The sequence below is a fragment of the Muntiacus reevesi genome, chromosome 11, assembly GCF_963930625.1.
Source record: "Muntiacus reevesi chromosome 11, mMunRee1.1, whole genome shotgun sequence".
Classification (NCBI taxonomy): domain Eukaryota; kingdom Metazoa; phylum Chordata; class Mammalia; order Artiodactyla; family Cervidae; genus Muntiacus; species Muntiacus reevesi.
This window is the reverse complement of record NC_089259.1, coordinates 15090586-15112818: the sequence shown is the minus strand read 5'-3', so window position 1 is coordinate 15112818 and position 22233 is coordinate 15090586. Positions and strand designations below refer to the sequence as shown.

General features: G+C 40.9%; 1 protein-coding gene across 1 annotated transcript in view; it reads right to left on the bottom strand.

The window, feature by feature from the left end:
• LRRC63 (leucine rich repeat containing 63) overlaps positions 1–21742 on the bottom strand; it is a 35525-nt gene extending 13783 nt beyond the window's left edge. The window contains exons 1-5 of the mRNA XM_065902412.1: positions 21528–21742; positions 12768–12983; positions 5914–6591; positions 5366–5434; positions 1339–1499 (exon numbers count right to left, since the gene is read on the bottom strand). Of these exons, the coding sequence (XP_065758484.1) occupies positions 1339–1499; positions 5366–5434; positions 5914–6591; positions 12768–12983; positions 21528–21612 (1209 nt within the window). The 5' untranslated portion in view covers positions 21613–21742. The remainder of the gene's footprint in view (positions 1–1338; positions 1500–5365; positions 5435–5913; positions 6592–12767; positions 12984–21527) is intronic.
• Between the last annotated feature and the right edge of the window lie 491 nt (positions 21743–22233).

Here is a 22233-nt window from a genome sequence, read left to right as displayed (position 1 = left end):
ACAGCTTGTTTTTCAAGGGCAAGCATATTTTAATTTTGTGGCTGCAGTCACAGTCTACAGTGATTTTGGAGAAGTCAAGAAAATGAAATCTGTCACTGTTTCCACTTCTTCCCCTTCTATTTGCCATGAAGTGATGGGACCAGATGCCATGGTCTTTGTTTTTTGAATGTTATGTTTTAAGCCAGTTTTTTCACTCTCCCTTTTCACCCTCATCAAGAGGCTCTTTATTTCCTCTTCGCCCTCTGCTATTAGGGTGGTATCATCTGCAGATTGTTGATATTTCTCTTGGCAATCTTGATTCCAGCTTGTGATTCATCCAGTCCAGCATTTTGCATGATGTACTCTGCAGAGAAGTTAAATAAGTAAGGTGACAATATACAAGGAGCCTTGACATACTCCTTTCCCAATTTTGAACTAGTTCTTTGTTGCATGTCTGGTTCTAACTGTTGCTTCTTGTGCTGCATACAGGTTTCTCAGGAGGCAGGTTAGGTGGTCTGGTATTCCCATCTCTTGAAGAATTTTCCAATTTGTTGTGATCCACACAGTCAAAGGCTTTAGCATAGTCAATGAAGTAGAAGTGTTTTCTTGGAATTCCCTTGCTTTTTCTATGTTCCAACAGTTTGACCTCTGGTTCCTCAATTTTTTCTAAATCCAGCTTGTTCATCTGGAAGTTCTCGGTTTACGTACTGTTGAAGCCTAGCTTGAAGAATTTTGAACATTACTAACATTAGCACATCATTATCAGCCTAAATCCAAAATTTATGTCAGAGTTCAAACTTTGTGTCATATATTCTATGGGTCTTGACAGATGTATAATGAAATGTGTCTATTATGATAATATTAAATCATATAGGATAATTTCACTTCCCTAAAAAACCCCTTTGCTCCTGCTGTTCATGCTTCCCTCCCTCCCCCCAAAACCATCACAAGCATTGATAGAGTTGCTGTCACCATGGCTTTGCCTTTCTAGAATTTTGTTGTTGTTGCTATTCCTTGTTCACTCCATTACTAGCTCCTTGGCATTCAATTAATTTTTTGTAATCTGTCATGTTGATTCCTTTCTCATTCTCTTTTGTGTATATTTTATAGACAGCTTCTTAGGAATGGTTACCATGAAAATTAAATCGCTATCCTAAATTTAAATCATCTACTTTGGATTTGGATAGATACCAAGTTAACTTCAAGAGAACACAAAACTGTTCTTACTACACAACTCCGTCGCCCCCACCACTTCATGTTGTTCCTTCGATGTCATGGAGAGTAACCTAAGTCAGGAAACCTAAAGAAGAAATACCTGACAATACAACAGGAAATTGCCGTTAAAAGTATCTAGCATACCTTAAGAGTGAGTGCATTTCTTCCATGAATTTGGCAGTTTACTATGGCCAGGTTGGTCATGGCTAGTATCGTTTCATAGCGTGTTGCCACAACAGTCTTGAAACCTTCACCTTGTATGACAGGTGCCACTGTAGGTTCTATTTTTTTAGATTTAAGGCTACCTAAATAAACAAAACAAAACAAAACATGAAACATAAACGTGTCATCACTTAGAGTGAAACTTAAAAGGTATTTGTATTGTAACAATTGTTGCTGTTGTTGTTTAGTCACTAAATCATGTCAGACTTGTTTGTGACCGCCAGGCTCCTCAGTCCATGGGATTTCCCAGGCAAAAATACTGGAGTGGGTTGCCATTTCCTTCTCCAGAGGATCTTCCCAACCCAGGGATTGCAGGCATCTCCTGCGTCTCTTGCATTGCAGGTAGATTCTTTAACACTGAGCCACCAGGGAAGCTTCTATGATAGAAGGGAAAAGTGAAGGTGTTAGTCACTCAGTTGTGTCTGACTCTTAGGAACCCCATGGACTGTAGCCTGCCAGGTTCCTCAGTCCATGGAGTTCTCCAGGCAAGCATACTGGAACAAGTAGCCATTCCCTTTTCCAGGGGATCTTCTTGACCCAGGGATCAAACCTAGGTCTCCTGCATTGCAGGTAGATTCTTTACCATGTGAGTCACCGGAAAAGCCCAGTAAGTCAACAGAAGTAGGTCACCTAGATACATCCTTTGGAAGAGATTCCTTATAACCTTCACCCACTCAGCCTCGTGTTGGAGATTCCCTACAACCTTGATCCACCCAACCTCAGTTGGTTCGGTTGGTCAAACTTTTTAATATTAGATAGCACAGTTGTCTTTCAAAAAGAAAACCATAAGCTAATAGATTTCTACCTCAATAATGTAGATTCCATCAGACTTTTGTACTATATATAAAAATATCTGATTTTACAATGAATTACATGAACAACTTCTTGCTTCACAAAATGAAGAAAGGGCATCCTATAAACATATCTCAGATAGAGATCACATCCCAAGGATCAATCTTGCTTTTTCCCTTAATATCACCTTGACACATGATTCCAATACCCTATGTAACTCGGTTTGAAGACCTCACACAGGAAAAGGAAAATAAAAAGTGAAACAACTCAGGAGTAGCCAACAGCAACCATCTGCATTGACTCTATCGTGACCCTTGTGGGTTTCACCTTTCCTCAAGAACGGTCTACTCAAGGGATTTGCCTGGCGGCCCAGTGTTTAAGACTCTGAACTTCAAATTCAGGGGGTGAGGGAGTGCAGGTTCAGTCCTTGGCTGGGAAACTAAGATCCCACATGCAGCTTGACCAAAAATAAATAAATAAAACTATCTTGAAAAAAAAAAAAAGGCCTGTTTAAGCAGACACCCAGGAGTGGCAGGAAGATATTTTGAAATATATTTTACGTTCCCAGCCATTCTTGCTGTATTACTTGTCCAACAAATTTTATCATCTCAGTAGCTCTTATACTATGCTTCAGTGAAAAGAAATGGGGCGTGCTAGACCAGAGAAAACGATGTTCAGTTGTTAGTTTCTAAAATAGACCCATTTCAGGTCAACAGATGTGAAAGTTAGCCACAAAATAAAGACGTGATACAGAGATTCCTTGTCTTGTGGGAGGGAATAGAGTGACAGGAATGGAGAATGAGTGAAGACATAAGTCTGTGGCCTGCTTCCTGTCCACCCATGCTCATGGCTAAGCTCACACAGCTGGTTTCTGATTGAAAGGCAGGGAGATGGAGGTGGCAGAGGTGGTTAGAAATTCCCTGACAGATCTCTGAAGGATCTGAGGATGCTAAAACTCACCTGGAAGTTTCAAAGAGGGAAACATCAGAGAGGAATAAACTCTGTAAGTTAGAGATGCTAACCTGATTTGTTCAGGCCTATGACATGGAGGGGCTTCTCAGTGGTTCAGTGGTAAAGAATTTGCCTGCAATGCAGGAGACACAGGAGATGAGGGTTCAGTTCCTGAGTCAGAAAGAACCCCTGGAGAAGGGAATTGAAACCCACTCCAGTATTCTTGCCTGCAGAATCCCATAGACAGAGGAGCCTGGTGGGCTACAGTCCATGAGGTTACAAAGAGTCGGACATGACTTAGCGACTAAGCACACACATGCAGATGACATGGAGGACACCAGAAGTTAATTTATGTCACAGACGGGGACAGGGAACAGCTAGAAGGATAGTGTGCTCAGAAAGCCCTGTGGTTGCTACAGTTAACGATATTACACACATATATTTGAAAGTATATCTGAGAGTTGCTGAGAGGGTAAAGCTTAAAATTTTCGTGACAAGAAAAAATTGTGAAATGATGGATATTAACTAAATTTATTGTGGTAATCATTTTACCATATATTCATGTATCAAATCAGTGTGCTGCATACTTTAAATGTATACAGAGTTACATGTGAATTATATCTCAATACAACTGAGGAAAAAAGAAAGTTTTATGGTTGGAGTGTTCTTCTGTGTATGGTGTGAGATTGAAAAGTGTTAGTCACTCAGTCATGTCCGACTCTTTATCTCAAGGACTACAGCCTTCCAGGTTCCACTGTCCATGGGATTTCCCAGGCAAGAATACAGGACTGGGTAGCCATTCCCTTCTCCAGGGGATCTTCCCAACCCAGGGATTGGACCTGGGTCTCCTACATTACAGGCAGATTCTCTACTCTCTGAGCCACCATCTCCTACTAAACACATCCATTGAATCACTGATTTGTTATATTATACTTCCTGTTCTAAAATTTTATGTGATTATTTTTAAAAACAAAAATTTCAGTTCTCTGATAAAATTCTCCAACTATTTTTTTTCAACATAGTAATCACAATTATTTTAAAATACTTGTTTGAAAACTCCAGTATCTGAATGTGCGATTCTCATCCTATTGCCTGTTTGTTTCTACTGGTTTTCAGACATCTTATCCTGCTTTTAGGATGTTGAAAAAAAAATTGTGATTTTTCAATTTAAAGCTGGACATTCTGGATAACAATTTTAAAGGGTCTGGATAATATCATCTGTCTCTAATAAGTGTTAGGTTTTCTTTGACTGGACAGGAAATATCACTGTGATTTATCAAGGATTGGTTTTGGGTTTTGTAGGCGATAACCTATTTTAGTTTTGTCCTTTCTCCTCAAACACCATTCTTATTCCCAAGCCATGGGTTCTCTGGGTCTTCAACTGAAAGCTTACCAAACCCCCTCCACTTCAACAGAGCTTGAAAATTTTAATAATTGTCTCCTGTGCAATGTTAAAATTCACGCTCACTTAGTTTAGCATCTCAGCTGATGTTTCCTGCTGTTCCTTGGTGCTTCATCCAGCGCACACCCAGTTTAGAAACAGCCTTGACACCTGTGGGTCTGTTTCCACTGCTTACTCTTCCTGCTACTTCCCATTCATTTTGTCTTCCTTTGTACCTGAAAACTGCGAACTGTTAACTACACACTATTTGTGAAATTGTTTATAGAAATAATGTGAGGTGTGGGATGAAGTCATCTTTCGTTAACCATGGCTTTTCATTTGTTTCTCTCAGTAAGTAAAGTCAAAGCACTTAAAACAGTGCTGGCACATGGCGAGCAGCTGTCATGATGCCACATCAGTCTTCTCCACTCAGATTAGGAATACTCTAGCTTTTATGATCCCAACATCAGTACGAAGTTGGGTTTATAGTCAGCACTTTAAAAACAGTAGCTGGGGACTTCCCTAGTGGTCCAGCGGTAAAGACTGTGTTCCAAATACAGAGGGCCTGATTTGATCCCTGGTCAGGAGACTAGATTCCACATGCTGTAACTGAAGATCCTGCATGTGGAACCCCAAGACTTGGTGCAGCCAAATAAATTAAAAAAAAAAATAGTTGCTGAGTAAATAGTTTAAGGAAATGATAATGAGGTGTGACATATGTGTGAATCACACACATATACACAAATGCACAAAATCACAAATACTTCCAAGGCAAGAGAATCATATATATAATTTTTTAAAGAATAATAGAAACCTTCTATTTACCTTCATGTAGGCTCAGCATGCTTTGCTTTGGGACAGTTTCTATATGTTCATGTTCTGTTACACGGCTTTCTAGAAAAAAAATTAAAATAGGACCATGGTTAGATTTGTGTGAAATTTCATGTTGAGGATGTTAGGACATTATTATAATTGTTCATCTTTTAATGAATTGAGGTTATCCACAGAAAAAAATGCACCCAGGAAGGCATCCATCTGCACTGGCATTCTGCTTCTAGAGTTCATCAAAACCACCTTACGGAGGGCCATTCATTCCTACTGCTCCTTTTTATGAGCTTCTCTGATTCTTTGAAAGGCTTTATCTGGTTCCCATCACCACCATCAGGGGTGGAGTGTCCAGTCTGTCCTTGGCAGACCTGCAAGGTCAGGATTTCTGTCACTGCATTCTGCCCCATCTATTAAACATACAGGCGAAAAGGAATCCCACCATTCTATCCTGCAAACCCCAGGGGGGACCGCCATGCACTGGGATGCACCTCTCCCCTTGCTCTACTGGACCCCATCATTACAGACCATCTCCAGGCTGGATTTACCTATCACAGACTGCCTTAGAGGTTTCCTCGGTGAAACTGGTGACGGTATAAGCATGGGACCTGGGAAATCAGCAATACTGAGAGTCACTGTCCGGCTTTGTACACGGTCAGAGCGCTGAGTTGCGGCTTTAACAGGCGTGGTCCTCGGTACGGGGACTGGCACTGTTGCACTTAAACGAAACAGGGGCTGCTTAAAGGTACAGATGTTGCTCTCTTGTAAAAAGTGCTCAGAGTGAACCTCCTTGAGCTTGGGCCTAGGCACTGAAGGAGTTGCACTTGGAACTCTGCAGAACTCCGAAGAGAGGACCAGAATGTCTTTTAAAATGCGGGTGTAAATGTTTTGTATTTTTAATGGCCCTTCTGATCTCTCTGGACCTTCCATTTTGCTCATTTCTTTACCAAAAACCCGAGCTGAAGCTGAACGACACCTAGGGAAAAATATGGAACCAGTAGCATTCTCCGGAATGTGCCAATAGACTTGCTTAGAAGATTTTGTAGTTGTTGAAATAGTCATCACTCTTCGTTGTACATGATGATCAAGGAAGAGGTTTTGAATACTGACAGAGGTTTGTGCTTGATCCCTTGGAACGACAGGAAAACTAGTTTTATCTCTTTCAACTGAAGTGGTTTCTTCTTGAACGAAGTGTACATGTGGTAGCCTGGTTTCACCAGTCCCGACTAAACCAGGAAAAGAAAAAATAAAGCAGAATTAGATTACGTTTATCAAGGTGTCAGGAGCAAAACTATTAATGTATTAGCATTCATAGCTTTTTTAATGCACTCACGCTCCCTCACCTTCTTAAAATGTTTCTGAATATACTCACTCAATTATCAGGACTTTTGTTTAGCTAACAGGGAAAAAGTTTGAGTGAACAACTGGCGAACTGAAAAGGCTAAACTGTGTTAGAGAGAGTAGGGAGCTATTCTTGGAAGAATAGAATGGATGGAGAAAAGCATGACATAAAGGAAGATTTTTGAGCAGTTGCCACTAAAATCTCTGGCAATATAGAAGGTTAAAATGACTTGAAGTTGGGCTGTTTATTATTTATCATTTTCTCTTCCTCATTTGAAACTTCTCTGAGCAAGGATTTACATTTCTTTGCAAAACCAAATGTCAAACCAGGGTGTCTTTTGAGCATGATAGCATTCTGATACTGGCGACAAGGTACCACACGTTCATCCAGGTTACAACCAGAAGTATTCTTTTCTCTCTTAGGTCCAGAAAATGCAATGTGCCTGCCTTCTTAGGGACTTCACTGCATCCTCTCTTATGCTTTCTCTTTCTGATGTGATAGAATGTTAAATGACATTTGTGTCTATTGTCTCAGTTGAGCACAATAAATGATGAGGACTTCAGCACGTCTAATGAGGAGATAATAGATTCGTTAAGGCAAGATTTGCAAAGAGATGGCCAAAGCAAGTCCAACTCTCACCTGTTGTCCATACATGAGACATGGCAAAAGGCTGATCTGTATTTGCAGAGACGATTTTCTCTGAATAGAGTTCTTGGAGTACTTTCTGTTTCCCTGATCTTCCTCTCCTTATGGTGGGTGAAAGAAGCATTTATCCCCACTTCCAACCAAGTTAGGGTCTAAATCATCTATAGAGAACAGAAGTGTATGCCACAAGGAGAAAATAGTATCTCACCACTCCCTACCATGGTTTCCCCACCCGCAACACCTACAGAGTAACAGAAATATATTGGCTTTTCCAGTGTTGTGTCCCAACTGCAGCAAGACAAGAGAATTCTTCAATCTACTTGACCTCTACCTCCTGGCATTTGGTGGGGGAAGGGGAAGCAGTGCAGAGACTCATGACTGATGGTCATCTTCACTCTTAACTCCTTAACTCATCCTCACCCATAGCCCCCACCTATGAAAATACCAGAACTTATGAGTGAGGCAAGAGAAGCGAAAGAACAAGGTATTTCTCTGGGCTTGTCTAAAAATTAGCAGATCTAGTCTGAGTTGGGTGAAAGGGCAAGGTTTAACTGCATGCTAGATGAAAGAATCAATTTAGATTGGACTTGTGGTTTAATATCTAAAAATGAGACAAGCATAATAGATGAAAATGACCAGAAAAGCCTTGGGAGAGAGATGTCACATCTGACAAAGCTCTTAAACTCAACAGATGAGAAAACAAGCTAGGACTTCCCTGGTGGTTCAGTGGCTTGGACTCTGGGCTCTCAAGGTAGGAGGACCAGGTCTGATCCCTGGTCACGGAGCTACATCCTGCACTCTGCAACTTGCAGACAAATGAATAAATACTTTTTTAATTTTTTTTAAGTCAATGAACATAGCTAATACAGCACTGATTAGTGTTAGTACGAGTATCTTTCTCTATCCCTAAGATATACTCATTTGAATGCAGAGTTCCAAAGAATAGCAAGGAGAGATAAGAAAGCCTTCCTCAGTGATCAGCACAAAGAAATAGAGGAAAACAACAGAATGGGAAAGGCTAGAGATCTTTCAAGAAAATTAAAGATACCAAGGGAACATTTCAAGCAAAGATGGCACAATAAAGGACAGAAATGGTATGGACCTAACAGAAGCAGAACATATTAGGAAGAGGTGGCAAGAATACACAGAAGAACTGTACAAAAAAGATCTTCACTACCCAGATAATCACAATGGTATGATCACTCACCTGGAGTCAGTCATTCTGGAATGTGAAGTCAAGTGGGCCTTAGGAAGCATCACTATCAACAAAGCTAGTGGAGATGATAGAATTCCAGGTGAGCTATTTCAAATCCTAAAGGATGATGCTGTGAAAGTGCTGCACTCAATATGTCAGCAAATTTGGAAAACTCAGCAGTGGCCACAGGACTGGAAAAGGTCAGTTTTCATTTCAATCCCAAAGAAAAGCAATGCCAAAGAATGCTCAAATTACCACACAACTGCACTCATCTCACACGCTAGTAATACTCAAAATTCTCCAAGTCAGACTTCAACAGTACATGAACCATGAAATTCCAGATGTTCAAGCAGGTTTTAGGAAAGGCAGAGGAACCAGAGATCAAATTGCCAACATCTGTTGGATAGTTGAAAAAGCAAGAGAGTTCCAGAAAAACATCTATTTCTGTTTTATTGACTATGCCAAAGCCTTTGACTGTGTGGATCACAATAAACTGTGGAAAATTATGAAGGAGATAGGAATCCCAGACCACCTGACCTGCCTCTTGAGAAACTTGTATGCAGGTAAGGAAGCAACAGTTAGAACAGGACATGGAACAACAGACTGGTTCCAAATAGGAAAAGGAGTACGTCAAGGCAGTATATTGCCACCTTGCTTATTTAACTTATATGCAGAGTCCATCATGAGAAATGCTGGGCTGGAGGAAGTATAAGTTGGGATCAAGATTGCCGGGAGAAATATCAGTAACCTCAGATATGCAGATGACACCACCATTATGGCAGAAAGTGAAGAAGAACTAAAGAGCCTCTTGATGAAAGTGAAAGACGAGAGTGAAAAAGTTGGCTTAAAGCTCAACATTCAGAAAACTAAATCATGGCATCCGGTCCCATCAGTTCCATTCAGTCACTCAGTCGCGTCTGACTCTTACGACCCCGTGAACTTCAGCATACAAGGCCCCCCTCTCCGTCACTAACTCCTGGAGTTCACCCAAACCCATGTCCATTGAGTCGGTGATGCCATCCAACCATCTCATCCTCTGTCGTCCCCATCTCCTCCCGCCCCCATTTCGTCCCAGCATCAGGGTCTTTTCCAATGAGTCAACTCTTCACATGAGGTGGCCAAAGTATTGGAGTTTCAGCTTCAGCATCAGTCCTTCCAATGAATACCCAGGACTGATCTCCTTTAGGATGGACTGGCTGAATCTCCTTGAAGTCCAAGGGACTCTCAAGAGTCTTCTCCAACACCACAGTTCAAAAGCATCAATTCTTCTGCACTCAGCTTTCTTTACAGTCTGACTATCACATCCATACATGACTACTGGAAAAACCATAGCCTTGACTAGATGGACCTTTGTTGACAAAGTAATGTCTCTGCTTTTTAATATGCTGTCTAGGTTGGTCATAACTTTCCTTCCAAGAAGTAAGCGTCTTTTAATTTCATGGCTGCAAATCACCATCTGCAGTTTGATTTTGGAGCCCCAGAAAATAAAGTCAGCCACCATTTCCATTGTTTCCCCATCTATTTGCCATGAAGTAATGGGACCGGATGCCATGACCTTAGTTTTCTGAATGTTGAGCTTCAAGCCAACTTTTTCACTTTCCTCTTTCACTTTCATCAAGAGGCTCTTTGGTTCTTCTTCACTTTCTGCCATAAGGGTGATATCATCTGCATATTTGGGGTTATTGATATTTCTCCCGGCAATCTTGATCCCAACTTGTGCTTCCTCCAGACCAGCATTTCTCATGATGGACTCTGCATATAAGTTAAATAAGCAGGGTGACAATATACAGCCTTGACGTACTCCTTTTCTTATTTGGAACCAGTCTGTTGTTCCATGTCTAGTTCTAACTGTTGCTTCCTGACGTGCATACAGGTTTCTCAAGAGGCAGGTCAGGTGGCCTGGATTCCCATCTCTTTCAGAATTCTCCACAGTTTATTGTGATCCACACAGTCAAAGGCTTTGGTATAGTCAATAAAACAGAGATAGATGCTTTTCTGGAACTCTTTTGCTTTTTCGATGATCCAGCAGATGCTGGCAATTTGATCTCTGGTTCCCCTACCTTTTCTAAAAGCAGCTTGAACATCTGGCAGTTCATGGTTCATGTACTGTTGAAGCCTGGCTTGGAGAATTTTGAGCATTACTTTACTAGCGTGTGAGATGAGTGCAGTTGTGTGGTAGTTTGAGCATTCTTTGGCATTGCCTTTCTTTGGGATTGAAATGAAAACTGACCTTTTCCAGTCCTGTGACCACTGCTGAGTTTTCCAAATTTGCTGGCATATTGAGTGCAGCACTTTCACAGCATCATCTTTTAGGATTGAAAGAGCTCAACTGGAATTCTATCATCTCCACTGGCTTTGTTGGTAGTGATGCTTTCTAAGGCCCACTTGACTTCACGTTCCAGGATGTCTGACTCCAGGTGAGTGATCACACCATCATGATTATCTGGGTTGCGAAGATCTTTTTTGTACAGTTCTTTCATGTATTCTTGCCACCTCTTCTCAATATGTTCTGCTTCTGTTAGGTCCATACCATTTCTGTCCTTTATTGAGCCCATCTTTGCCAGAAATATTCCCTTGGTATCTCTAATTTTCTTGAAAAGATCTCTAGTCTTTCTCATTCTATTATTTTCCTCTATTTCTTTCCACTGATCACTAAGGAAGGCTTTCTTATCTCTCCTTGCTATTCTTTGGAACTCTGCATTCAAATGGGTATATCTTTCCTTTTCTCCTTTGCTTTTTGCTTCTCTTCTTCTCACAGATATTTATAAGGCCTCCTCAGGCAGCCATTTTTCCTTTTTGCATTTCTTTTTCTTGGGGATGGTCTTGATCCCTGTTACAATGTCACAAACCTCCGTCCATAGTTCTTCAGGCACTCTGTCTATCAGATCTAGTCCCTTAAATCTATTTCTCATATCCACTGTATAATCATAAAGGCTTTGATTTAGGTCATACCTGAATGGTCTAATGGTTTTCTCCACTTTCTTCAATTTAAGTCTGAATTTGGCAATAAGGAGTTCATGATCTGAGCCACAGTTAGCTCCTGGTCTTGTTTTTGCTGACTGTATAGAGCTTCTCCATCTTTGGCTGCAAAAAATATAATCAATCTGATTTCAGTGTTGATCATCTGGTGATGTCCACATGTAGAGTCTTCTCTTGTGTTGTTGGAAAAGGGTGTTTGCTATGACCAGTGCATTCTCTTGGCAAAACTCTACTTGCCCTGCTTCATTCTGTTCTCCAAGGCCAAATTTGCCTGTTATTCCAGGTGTTTCTTGACTTCCTACTTTTGCATTCCAGACCCCTATAATGAAAAGGACATCTTTTTTGGGTAATAATTCTAAAAGGTCTTGTAGGTCTTCACATACCCATTCAACTTCAGCTTCTTCAGGGTTACTGGTTGGGGCATAGACTTGGATTACCGTGATATTGAATGGTTTGCCTTGGAAATGAATAGAGATCATTTTGTCATTTTTCAGATTGCATCCAAGTACTGCATTTCAGACTCTTTTGTTGACTATGATGGCTATTCCATTTCTTCTAAGGGATTCTTTCCCACAGTAGTAGATATAATGGTCATCTGAGTTAAATCCACCCATTCCAGGCCATTTTAGTTCGCTGATTTCTAGAATGTTGATGTTCACTCTTGCCATCTCCTGTTTCGCCACTTCAAATTTGCCTTGATTCATGGACCTAACATTCCAGGTTCCTATGCAATATTGCCCTTTACAGCATCGGACCTTGCTTCTCTCTCCAGTCCCATCCACAACTGGGTGTTGTTTTTGCTTTGGCTCCATCCCTTCATTCTTTCTGGAGTTATTTCTCCACTGATCTCCAGTGGCATATTGGGCACCTACCAACCTGGGGAGTTCCTCTTTCAGTGTCCTGTCTTTCTGCCTTTTCATACTGTTCATGGGGCTGTCAAGGCAAGAATACTGGAGTGTTTTGCCATTCCCTTCTCCAGTGGACCACATTCTGTTGGACCTCTCCACCATGACCTGACCGTCTTGGGTGGCCCCACATGGCATGGCTTAGTTTCATTGAGTTAGACAAGACTGTGGTTGGTCCTGTGATCAGACTGGCCAGTTTTCTGTGATTATGGTTTTAGTGTGTCTGCCCTCTGATGCCCTCTCTCAGCGCCTGCCCTCTTAGTTGGGTTTCTCTTACCCTGGACGTGGGGTATCTCTTCACGGCTGTTCCAGCAAAGTGCAGCTGCTGCTCCTTACCTTGGATATGGGGTAGCTCCTCATGGCTGATGCTCCTGACCTTGGATGTGGGGTATCTCCTCTTGGCCACTGCTCCTGACCTTGAACGTAGGGTAACTCCTCTCAGCCACCACTCCTGACTTTGGACATGGGGTAGCTCCTCTTGGCCGCTCCTGATCTTGGACGTGGGGTAGCTCCTCTTGGCCACTCTTGTGCCATGCAGCCGCTGCTCCATCACTTCATGGAAAATAGATAGAGAAACAGTGGAAATAGTGTCAGACTTTATTTTTGGGGGCTCCAAAATCACTGCAGAGGGTGACTGCAGCCATGAAATTAAAAGACACTTACTCCTTGGAAGAAAAGTTATAGCCAACCTAGACAGCATATTAAAAAGCAGAGACATTACTTTGGCAACAAAGGTCCATTTACTCAAGGCTATGGTTTTTCCAGTGGTCATGTATAGATGTGAGAGTTGGACTATAAAGAAAGTTGAGCACTGAATAATTGATACTTTTGAATTGTGGTGTTGGAGAGGACTCTTGAGAGTCCCTTGGACTGCAAGGAGATCCAACCAGTCCATCCTGAAGGAAATCAGTCCTGAATATTCATTGGAAGGGCTGATGCTGAAGCTGAAACTCCAATACTTTGGCCACCTGATGGGAAAACCTGACTCACTGGAGAAAATTCTGATGCTGGGAAAGATTGAAGGCGGGAGGAGAAGGGGACGACAGAGGATGATATGGTTGGATGGCATCACCGACTCAGTGGACATGAATCTGAGCAAACTCCGGGAGTTGGTGATGGACAGGGAGGCCTGGCGTGCTGCAGTTCATGGGATTGTAAAGAGTCGGTCATGACTGAGTGACTGAACTGACGGACTCATTTTTATATTTAAAGGGAGTTTCTTGCAGACAATATGTAATTAGCTCTTGTCTCTTATCTCCTGTGACAGTTTCTATCATTTAAATGGCATACTTAGACCATTCACATTTTAACAAATGATTGACATTGTTGACTTAACATCTGCCACATTTGTAAAGTTTTATATTTGTTGCAGCTGTTTTACTTTGCCATCTCTTTAAAAATCTTCTGTTCTTCTTCTCTCTTTTCTGGTTTTAGTTGAGAATTTTATGAGTCAGTTTCTATCCTTCAGTTTCATTCCTCTGTTAGCAATCAATTACACTTATAAAATTATTTTAAATGCTTGCCCTAGAGCTTGCAGTATATATTTACAATGAATCTAAGTCTACTTTCAATGAACACTACATTGCTTATTGGCGATGGTTAGTATCTTTTAGCAGTGTAGTCCCAATTCTTCCCTCCATTCCATATAAAATTGCTGTCATCCATCCCATTTATCTCTGTACTATACTCACCCAATACATTGTTATTATTATTGCTTAGGACACAACTGAGCAACTTCATTTTCCCTTTTCACTTTTAGGCATTGGAGAAGGAAACGGCAACCCACTCCAGTGTTCTTGCCTGGAGAATCCCAGGGACTGTGGAGCCTGGTGGGCTGACATCTATGGGGTCACACAGAGTCGGACATGACTGAAATGACTTAGCAGCAGCAGCAGCAGAATAGTTACCTGTTAGATTGAGTGAGATCACTTTTCCCTTTCTGACAGTTTTTTTTTTTAGGCAGACCTGAGTTTTTTGTTGTTGTTGATCAAACAGTGTATAACACCTTCTCTTACTAACCAGTTTAAATCATTTTCTTCTGGAGGAGCTAAGATGGCGGAGGAATAGGACAGGGAGACCACTTTCTCCCTTACAAATTCATTGAAAGTACATTTGAACGCTGAGCAAACTTCACAAAACAATTTCTGACCGCTCACAGAAGTCATCAGGCGCCCAGAAAAGCAGCACATCGTCTTGGAAAGGAGGTAGGACAAAATATAAAAGATAAAAAGAGAGATAAAAGAGCTAGGGATGGAGATCCGTCCTGGGAAGGGAGTCGTAATAGAGGAAGTTTCCAAACACCAGGAAACCCTCTCACTGGCGGGTCTGGGGGAAGATTTCGAATCTCGGAGGGCAACCTAACTGGGAGGAAAAATAAATAAAACCCACAGATTACATGCCTAAAAGCAACTCCCAGCAGAAAAGTACCCCAGATGCTCGCATCCGCCACCAGCAAGTGGGGGCTGAACGGAGAGGAGCGGGCGGCATTGCTTAGGGTAAGGACCAGGCCTGAATGCCCTGAAGGCAATCGGAGGGAGCTGACTGAGATAGCAACTTAAACTGTGAGATGGCAAGAGAGAGAGAAAATTAACCAGCCCGAACACACTGCCAGCCGTTCTCAGAACAAAAGGCTTGAGCAATCCCAGAGAAGAGCTAGCCGGCCGCAGACCGGCCCATCCCCGCCAGAGGCAGGAGGCAGGGGGGAGGGGAAAGGGGCAAACTCGGCCCCAGAGATGGCACCCCCTACCAAACTGCAAACAGGCTCCCAGTTTCTAGCCAAAGACTTCCTGAGATTCTGGACGGTCGACATCCGCCAGGAAGGTCGCAGCTAGAGGCCAGCTCCCGAGAATAGACATAAGGCGCATGCAGCCGACTGGCGCACGCAGAAACTGAGGCTGGGACCGCGGAGGGGAGAAGGCGCACTGCACCCGGGGAGAGTGCTCCCGGCAAGCTCCTGGCGGCCTCAGCTGCTGGGCCGGGGAAGGCACAAAACGCAGGCCCAACCGAGTCCGCACTTTTGTGGAGTACCCGAAAACTGGAACCGCACGCAACACAGGGCCCGCTCCATATAGAGCAGACGGGGAGAGCACACACCCGTGAGCGGGGCAAACCAGTGTGGCCGGAACACTGCGAGTGCTCCCCCCACACAGCGATATTTGCCTGCAGCACCCCTCCCTCCACGAAGCACGACTAAACCAGCGAACCTGAACAGGAGACCACCTTCGCCCGCCTGTGTCAGGGCAGAAATTAGACACTGAAGAAACCGGCAAACAGAAGCTAAATAAACAAAGGGAACCGCTTCAGAAGGGACCGGTGCAACAGATTAAAATCCCTGTAGGTAACACCGACTACACCGGAAGGGACCTATAGATATTGAGAAGTGTAAGCTGGAATGAGGAGCTATCTGAAACTGAACCAAACCCATATTGACCACAACAGCTCCAGAAAAATTCCTAGATATATTTTTACTTTTTTTTTTAATTAAAAAAAAAATTATTTTTCTTTTCTTTTTTTTGAATTTTTTCTTTTCTTTTAAAATTCCCTATTACTCCTCCATTACTCCTTAACTTTCATTTTCATATGTTTTTACTATTTTTTTTATTAGAAAAAAATTTTTTTCCTCTTATTTTCTTTTAAAGTCCTCTATTACTCCTCTATTACTCCTTAATTTTCATTTTCATTTCCCTATAACCTTGCAAAAAAAAAAAAAAAAGAAGAGGCCCTATTTTTAAACTGAACTTCATATATATTTTTAAAATTTTTTGTGTTTTTGTTTTTAATATTGTATTTTTAAGAGTCTAACCTCTACTCTAGATTTTTAATCTTTGTTTTTCAGTATGTGATATCAATATCGGACATTTAAGAATCCAATATTCAGTACCCATTTTTACTCAGGAGTGTGTTCATTACTCTCTCCCACTTTTGACTCTCTGTTTTCTCTCTCAGATCACCTCTATTTCCTCCTTTCCCCTTCTCTTCCCAATCCAATTCTGTGAATCTTTGTGGGTGTCTGGGCTACAGAGAACACTTTGGGAAAAGAGAACAGTGTAGATCTGTCTCTCTCTTCTTGAGTTCCCCCCTTTTCTCCTCCTGCTCATCTCTATCTCCCTTCCTCTCCTCTTCTTCATGTAACTCTGTGAACCTCCCTGGGTGTCCCTCACAGTGGAGAATCTTTTCACCATTAACCTAGTTTTATTATCAGTGCTGTATGGTTGGAGAAGTCTTGAGACTACTGGAAGAAAAAGACTGAAATCCAGAGGCAGGAGACTTAAGCCCAAAACCTGAGAACACCAGAAATCTCCTGACTACATGGAACATTAAGTAATAAGAGACCATCCAAAAGCCTCCATACCTACACTGAAACCAACCACCACCCAAGAGCCAATAAGTTCCAGAGCAAGACATACCACCCAAATTCTCCAGCAATGCAGGAACATAGCCCTGAGCGTCAACATACAGGCTGCCCAAGGTCACACCTAACACATAGACCCATCTCAAAACTCATTACTGGGCACTCCATTGCACTCCAGAGAGAAGAAATCCAGTTCCACACACCAGAACACCGATGCAAGCTTCCCTAACCAGGAAACCTTGACAAGTCAATGGTCCAACCCCACCCACTGGGTGAAACCTCCACAATAAAAAGGAACCACAGACCACCAGAATACAGAAAGCCCACTCCACACACAGCCATCTAAACAAGATGAAAAGGCAGAGAAACACCCAACAGGTAAAGGAGCATGAAAAATGCCCACCAAGTCAAACAAAAGAGGAGGAGATAGGGAACCTACCTGAAAAAGAATTTAGAATAATGATAATAAAAATGATCCAAAATCTTGAAAACAAAATGGAGTTACAGATAAACAGCCTGGAGACAAAGATTAAGAAGATGCAAGAAATGTTTAATAAGGACCTCGAAGAAATAAAAGAGTCAATTAAAAATGAATAATGCAATAAATGAGATCAAAAACACTCTGGAGGGAACCAAGAGTAGAATAACAGAGACAGAAGATAGGATAAGTGAGGTAGAAGATAAAATGGTGGAAATAAATGAAGCAGAGAGCAAAAAGAATCAAAAGAAATGAGGACAACCTCAGGGACCTCTGGGACAATGTGAAACGCCCCAACATTCGAATCATAGGAGTCCCAGAAGAAGAAGACAAAAAGAAAGGCCATGAGAAAATACTCGAGGAGATAATAGCTGAAAACTTCCCTAAAATGGGGAAGGAAATAGTTACACAGGTCCAAGAAACCCAGAGAGTCCCAAACAATTCCAGAAAAATAAATGACCCAATCAAAAAATGGACCAAAGAACTAAACAGACATTTCTCCAAAGAAGAGATTCAGATGGCTTACAAACATATGAAAAGATGCTCAACATCACTCATTATCAGAGAAATGCAAATCAAAACCACAATGAGGTACCATTAACGCCAGTCAGAATGGCTGCTATCCAAAAGTCTACAAACAATAAATGCTGGAGAGGGTGTGGACAAAAGGGAACCCTCTTACACTATTGGTGGGAATGCAAACTAGTACAGCCACTATGGAAAACAGTGTGGAGATTTCTTAAAAAACTGGAAATAGAACTGCCATATGACCCAGCAATCCCACTTCTGGGCATACACCCTGAGGAAACCAGATCTGAAAGAGACACGTGCACCCCAATGTTCATCACAGCACTGTTTATAATAGCCAGGACATGGAAGCAACCTAGATGCCCATCAGCAGATGAATGGATAAGGAAGCTGTGGTACATATACACCATGGAATATTACTCAGTCATTAAAAAGAATTCATTGGAATCAGTTCTAATGAGATGGATGAAACTGGAGCCCATTATACAGAGTGAAGTAAGCCAGAAAGTTAAAGACCATTACAGTATACTAACGCATATATATGGAATTTAGAAAGATGGTAGTGATAACCCAATATGCAAAACAGAAAAAGAGACAGAGATGTACAGAACAGACTTTTGGACTCTGTGGGAGAAGGCGAGGGTGGGACGTTTCGAAAGAACAGCATCAAAACATGTATATTATCTAGGGTGAAACAGATCACCAGCCTAAGTTGGATGCATGAGACAAATGCTCGGGCCTTGTGCACTGGGAAGACCCAGAGGGATCGGGTGGGGAGGGAGGTGGGAGGAGGGATCGGGATGGGGAACACATGTAAATCCATGGCTGATTCATGTCAATGTATGACAAAAACCACTACAGTATTATAAAGTAATTAGCCTCCAACTAATAAAAAATAAATGGAAAAAAAAATAAATCATTTTCTTCTTTCAAAGTCTACCTTAAACCGTATATTGGATGGCTAAAATTCAGGGTTTTTCTATAAGATATTACCAACCCAATACAATCCATCTTTCTTGATTAACACAACCCATACTTATTGTTCTCATTAATTAATTCAACAAACATTTAACCCCTCCTCAGACAGTAAAGAATCCACCTGCAAGGTAGGACACGTGGGTTTGATCCCTGGGTCTGGAAGATACCCTGGAAAAGGGAATGGTTACCCACTCCAATATTCTTGCCTGGAGAATCCCATGGACAGAGGAGGCTGGCGGGCTATGGTCCGTGGGGTTGCACAGAGTCGGACACAACTGAGCAACAATGCTACTAGGCAGGTGAACAGTTATATTAGAGAGTAAGAGGTCAGTAGCGGGTCGGTCGGGGATACTCTAGGACCATAAAGGAAAGGACTCTGACTGGATGCAACGAGAAGAGTTGCTTAGGGAAATCTCCCCAGTGAAGAGGATATCTGTCTTCTCAATTCAGACTTCCCTATTTCTGGATACATTTCCCCATGATTTCTTTTTTTTTTTTCTTTTAGAATGTTAAAATTCTACTTTTCCAATAGACTCCTCTGCCATCAAAAACTATACCAATCTCCTGTATAATTAAACATATTTCACTTCACTTTTACGAATTTCTCAAGCCTTAGCTCATACCCCATTGCTGCCCCAGGGTTTCTCACATTTCTGAACTGCTGCTGTCTGTACCATTAATTGGACATAAATTCTATGCTGCTTTGTATTGTTATTTTAGGTTCTCATTGTGTGCATATCAATACATACAATAGAGTTTAACTAAAGGTCTTGAAAAGTCCTGAAAGACAGGGACCAGATTGATATAATTAATTCTCTATAGCATTTAGTGTTGTATGCAAATCATACATATTTATTTCAATTTTATTTCAATACTTGACTACTCATTTTTATAAATTGTACTTCAGACATTTTAGGTATTTATTCATTCACTCATTCAACAAGTATTTTGAACACCTATTACATGCAAAGCACTCTGCCAAGAGCCTTTGGGGACATAAGATTAATAATGTCAAGGTCATTAACTATCCAAGTTGCCAAAGCAAGATGGTCCATCCCTGCTCTACCCCAACCAACCCCCATCCCCACCACAAAAAGAATTATCCAGCTCAAAATGGCAATAGTGAGAAAATCTGTGCTCGATTATGAACTTCAACAGAAAAATAAATGGAAACCTATAGCCAAAGAACTGGTAGTGAGCAGTATATCTATATAACTGGGTATTATTATTATAGAACAGATTGTAAATGCATAAATATAAAACACTGTAGAAATATATAGAAATGATATAACAAAAGTAGGTAGGAAATGTGGGAAAGAAAATTGTATATAACATAGGTGTATTGATTCACACATCTTTTATGGCCATGCAACAGGATTTAGCACTGTACATCAAGTTACAGACTAAGCATATTTTAATATGCTTATAAATATTGACACTGAAATAATATAATCAACTAAAATCAGGTGATAGAAGAGAATGAAAAGGGGGAAGAAAAGGATGTATGCTAATTTTATCATTGCTTATAAGTAAGGAGTCAGTATATACCATACACAGAAATAGAGGATTAAGAGTATTATATAAAGTTATAATCATAAGTGGCTCTCCTTTACTTCATAGCATTTATCACAGGGTAGTTTCACATTTAATTATATGATTGTTGGATCTCACCAAAGGGTAACTAATAAAGAGAATTGGCAGAGCTCGTTTTACTCACTATTATATCTCCAGTTCTTAGCACTGTGCTTATAAATACAGTCAATTCTCATGATTCAGGGCAGTTCTGTTCTCCAGTCTCAGTGAGCACTGAATTATCCAACACTGAGCTATTACTTCTTGGGAAAATACAGGGTCAGGTTCTTGCAAGCCTCTGATCTCAACATTATCAGCAACCAATCAATACACACAACCTTGTTTTATATATGTTCCTATTTAAAGACACTTTAGATTGTTGATTCATCAACATTGAACTCTCAGCCAACAACACTGTAACTCGGGCCTAAAGGAAGATTATCTAAAGCATATGTTCTCTCTGGAAGGTACAACATAGCCTTCTTGTACTATACTTGGGGGCTATTTTGGACAATTAAATCACCAACCAAAAGTACAGAATTCAGAAATTATGGCACTATTTAGACTGGAAAGGTGGCAGTTGTTTATAGGAGCTAAAACAAGAAGGCAGAGCAGTATCCTTTTCCCACCACTTTTGGGAATATGTATGCTTTCACTGCCCTGGATGTATCCAAGAATTACCATATACGCCCTCTTGCTGCACACAGTCTCACTATTATAAAAGGGAGAGAGAAAGAGCTCCATATACTGCTCCAAAGTGTTCTTCATGATATATTTTGGAGTTAAAAAAACAAAGCATAGTACAATGTTCTGGGTTGGGGATTACAAATGAATTTTAGCAGTTAGGTAAATTCACTTCTACAGAATCCACAAAAAAATGAGAATCAACTGTATTTGTAGAATGAATTAGATGTTACCATACTACACAAAAATCTGTAAGTTGTAGTCATTAGTGAGTGTCTTTATATTTATATTTATTTATTTGGCTGCTGCAACATGTGGGATCTAGTTCCCAGACCAGGCATCAAACCCTGGAGGCCCTGCATTATCAACTTGGAGTCTTAGCTACTAGACCACCAGGGAAGTCCCCAATGAGTGTCTTTACTGTGATGCTGAACTGTGCAGGTTGAGAAAATTCTATGAAAAACAAACAAAAAAAGCTAGCAACATATCTGATTAACATACATACCTGCATGGACTTTCTTCTGACATAAAGACAGTTTAGGGAGATTTGGAGGTAAAGGTCTTCGAAGAAGTTGTGGGTGTTTTTGCATTTTAATAATAAGCACTATTTGTCACAGCTATGGGTGAAGAACTTAAAAAGTTTTTGAATATGTTTCAATTGTTGCTGAAAAATTCATTCGAATCCAGATTAAATCCTAATGAAAATCATTCTGTGCTAATACTATACTGAGTCCAAGCAGAATTCCTATAAAAGAAAAAGAGGGTAAGAAAAACAAATCCTTAAGTCTTCTAGAAAGAATCTAGATAAAATTCTGGCTTATAATTAACACAAAATTTAAAAATACATAGACTATTACCAATCAGGACCATCTTAAAATTTCATGTGTTAACCAAAAATTCAATCTGGCAGTGTTAACTTCAGCTAGTAAATACTGCTTTTCCAGAATGGTAGAAACAACATTCATTTTTTCTCCTACCTTCAAAATGTTATAAATTTATAAATTTGGGAAGAGTTTTTGGTCAAAAAAGGTGAGGAAGTCCCTCCATGGCCTCTGAAAATCCACAATATCTAACTCTTCACCAAAAAGTTGTTTTCTTTCTGTAATAATGACTTACTTTAAATTCAATCACTAGTTGGGCCATAACTATTTAACCCCCAAATAAAATGCCTTCAGCATAATGAGATTTTCTACAGTCCCAGTCCCGATTAG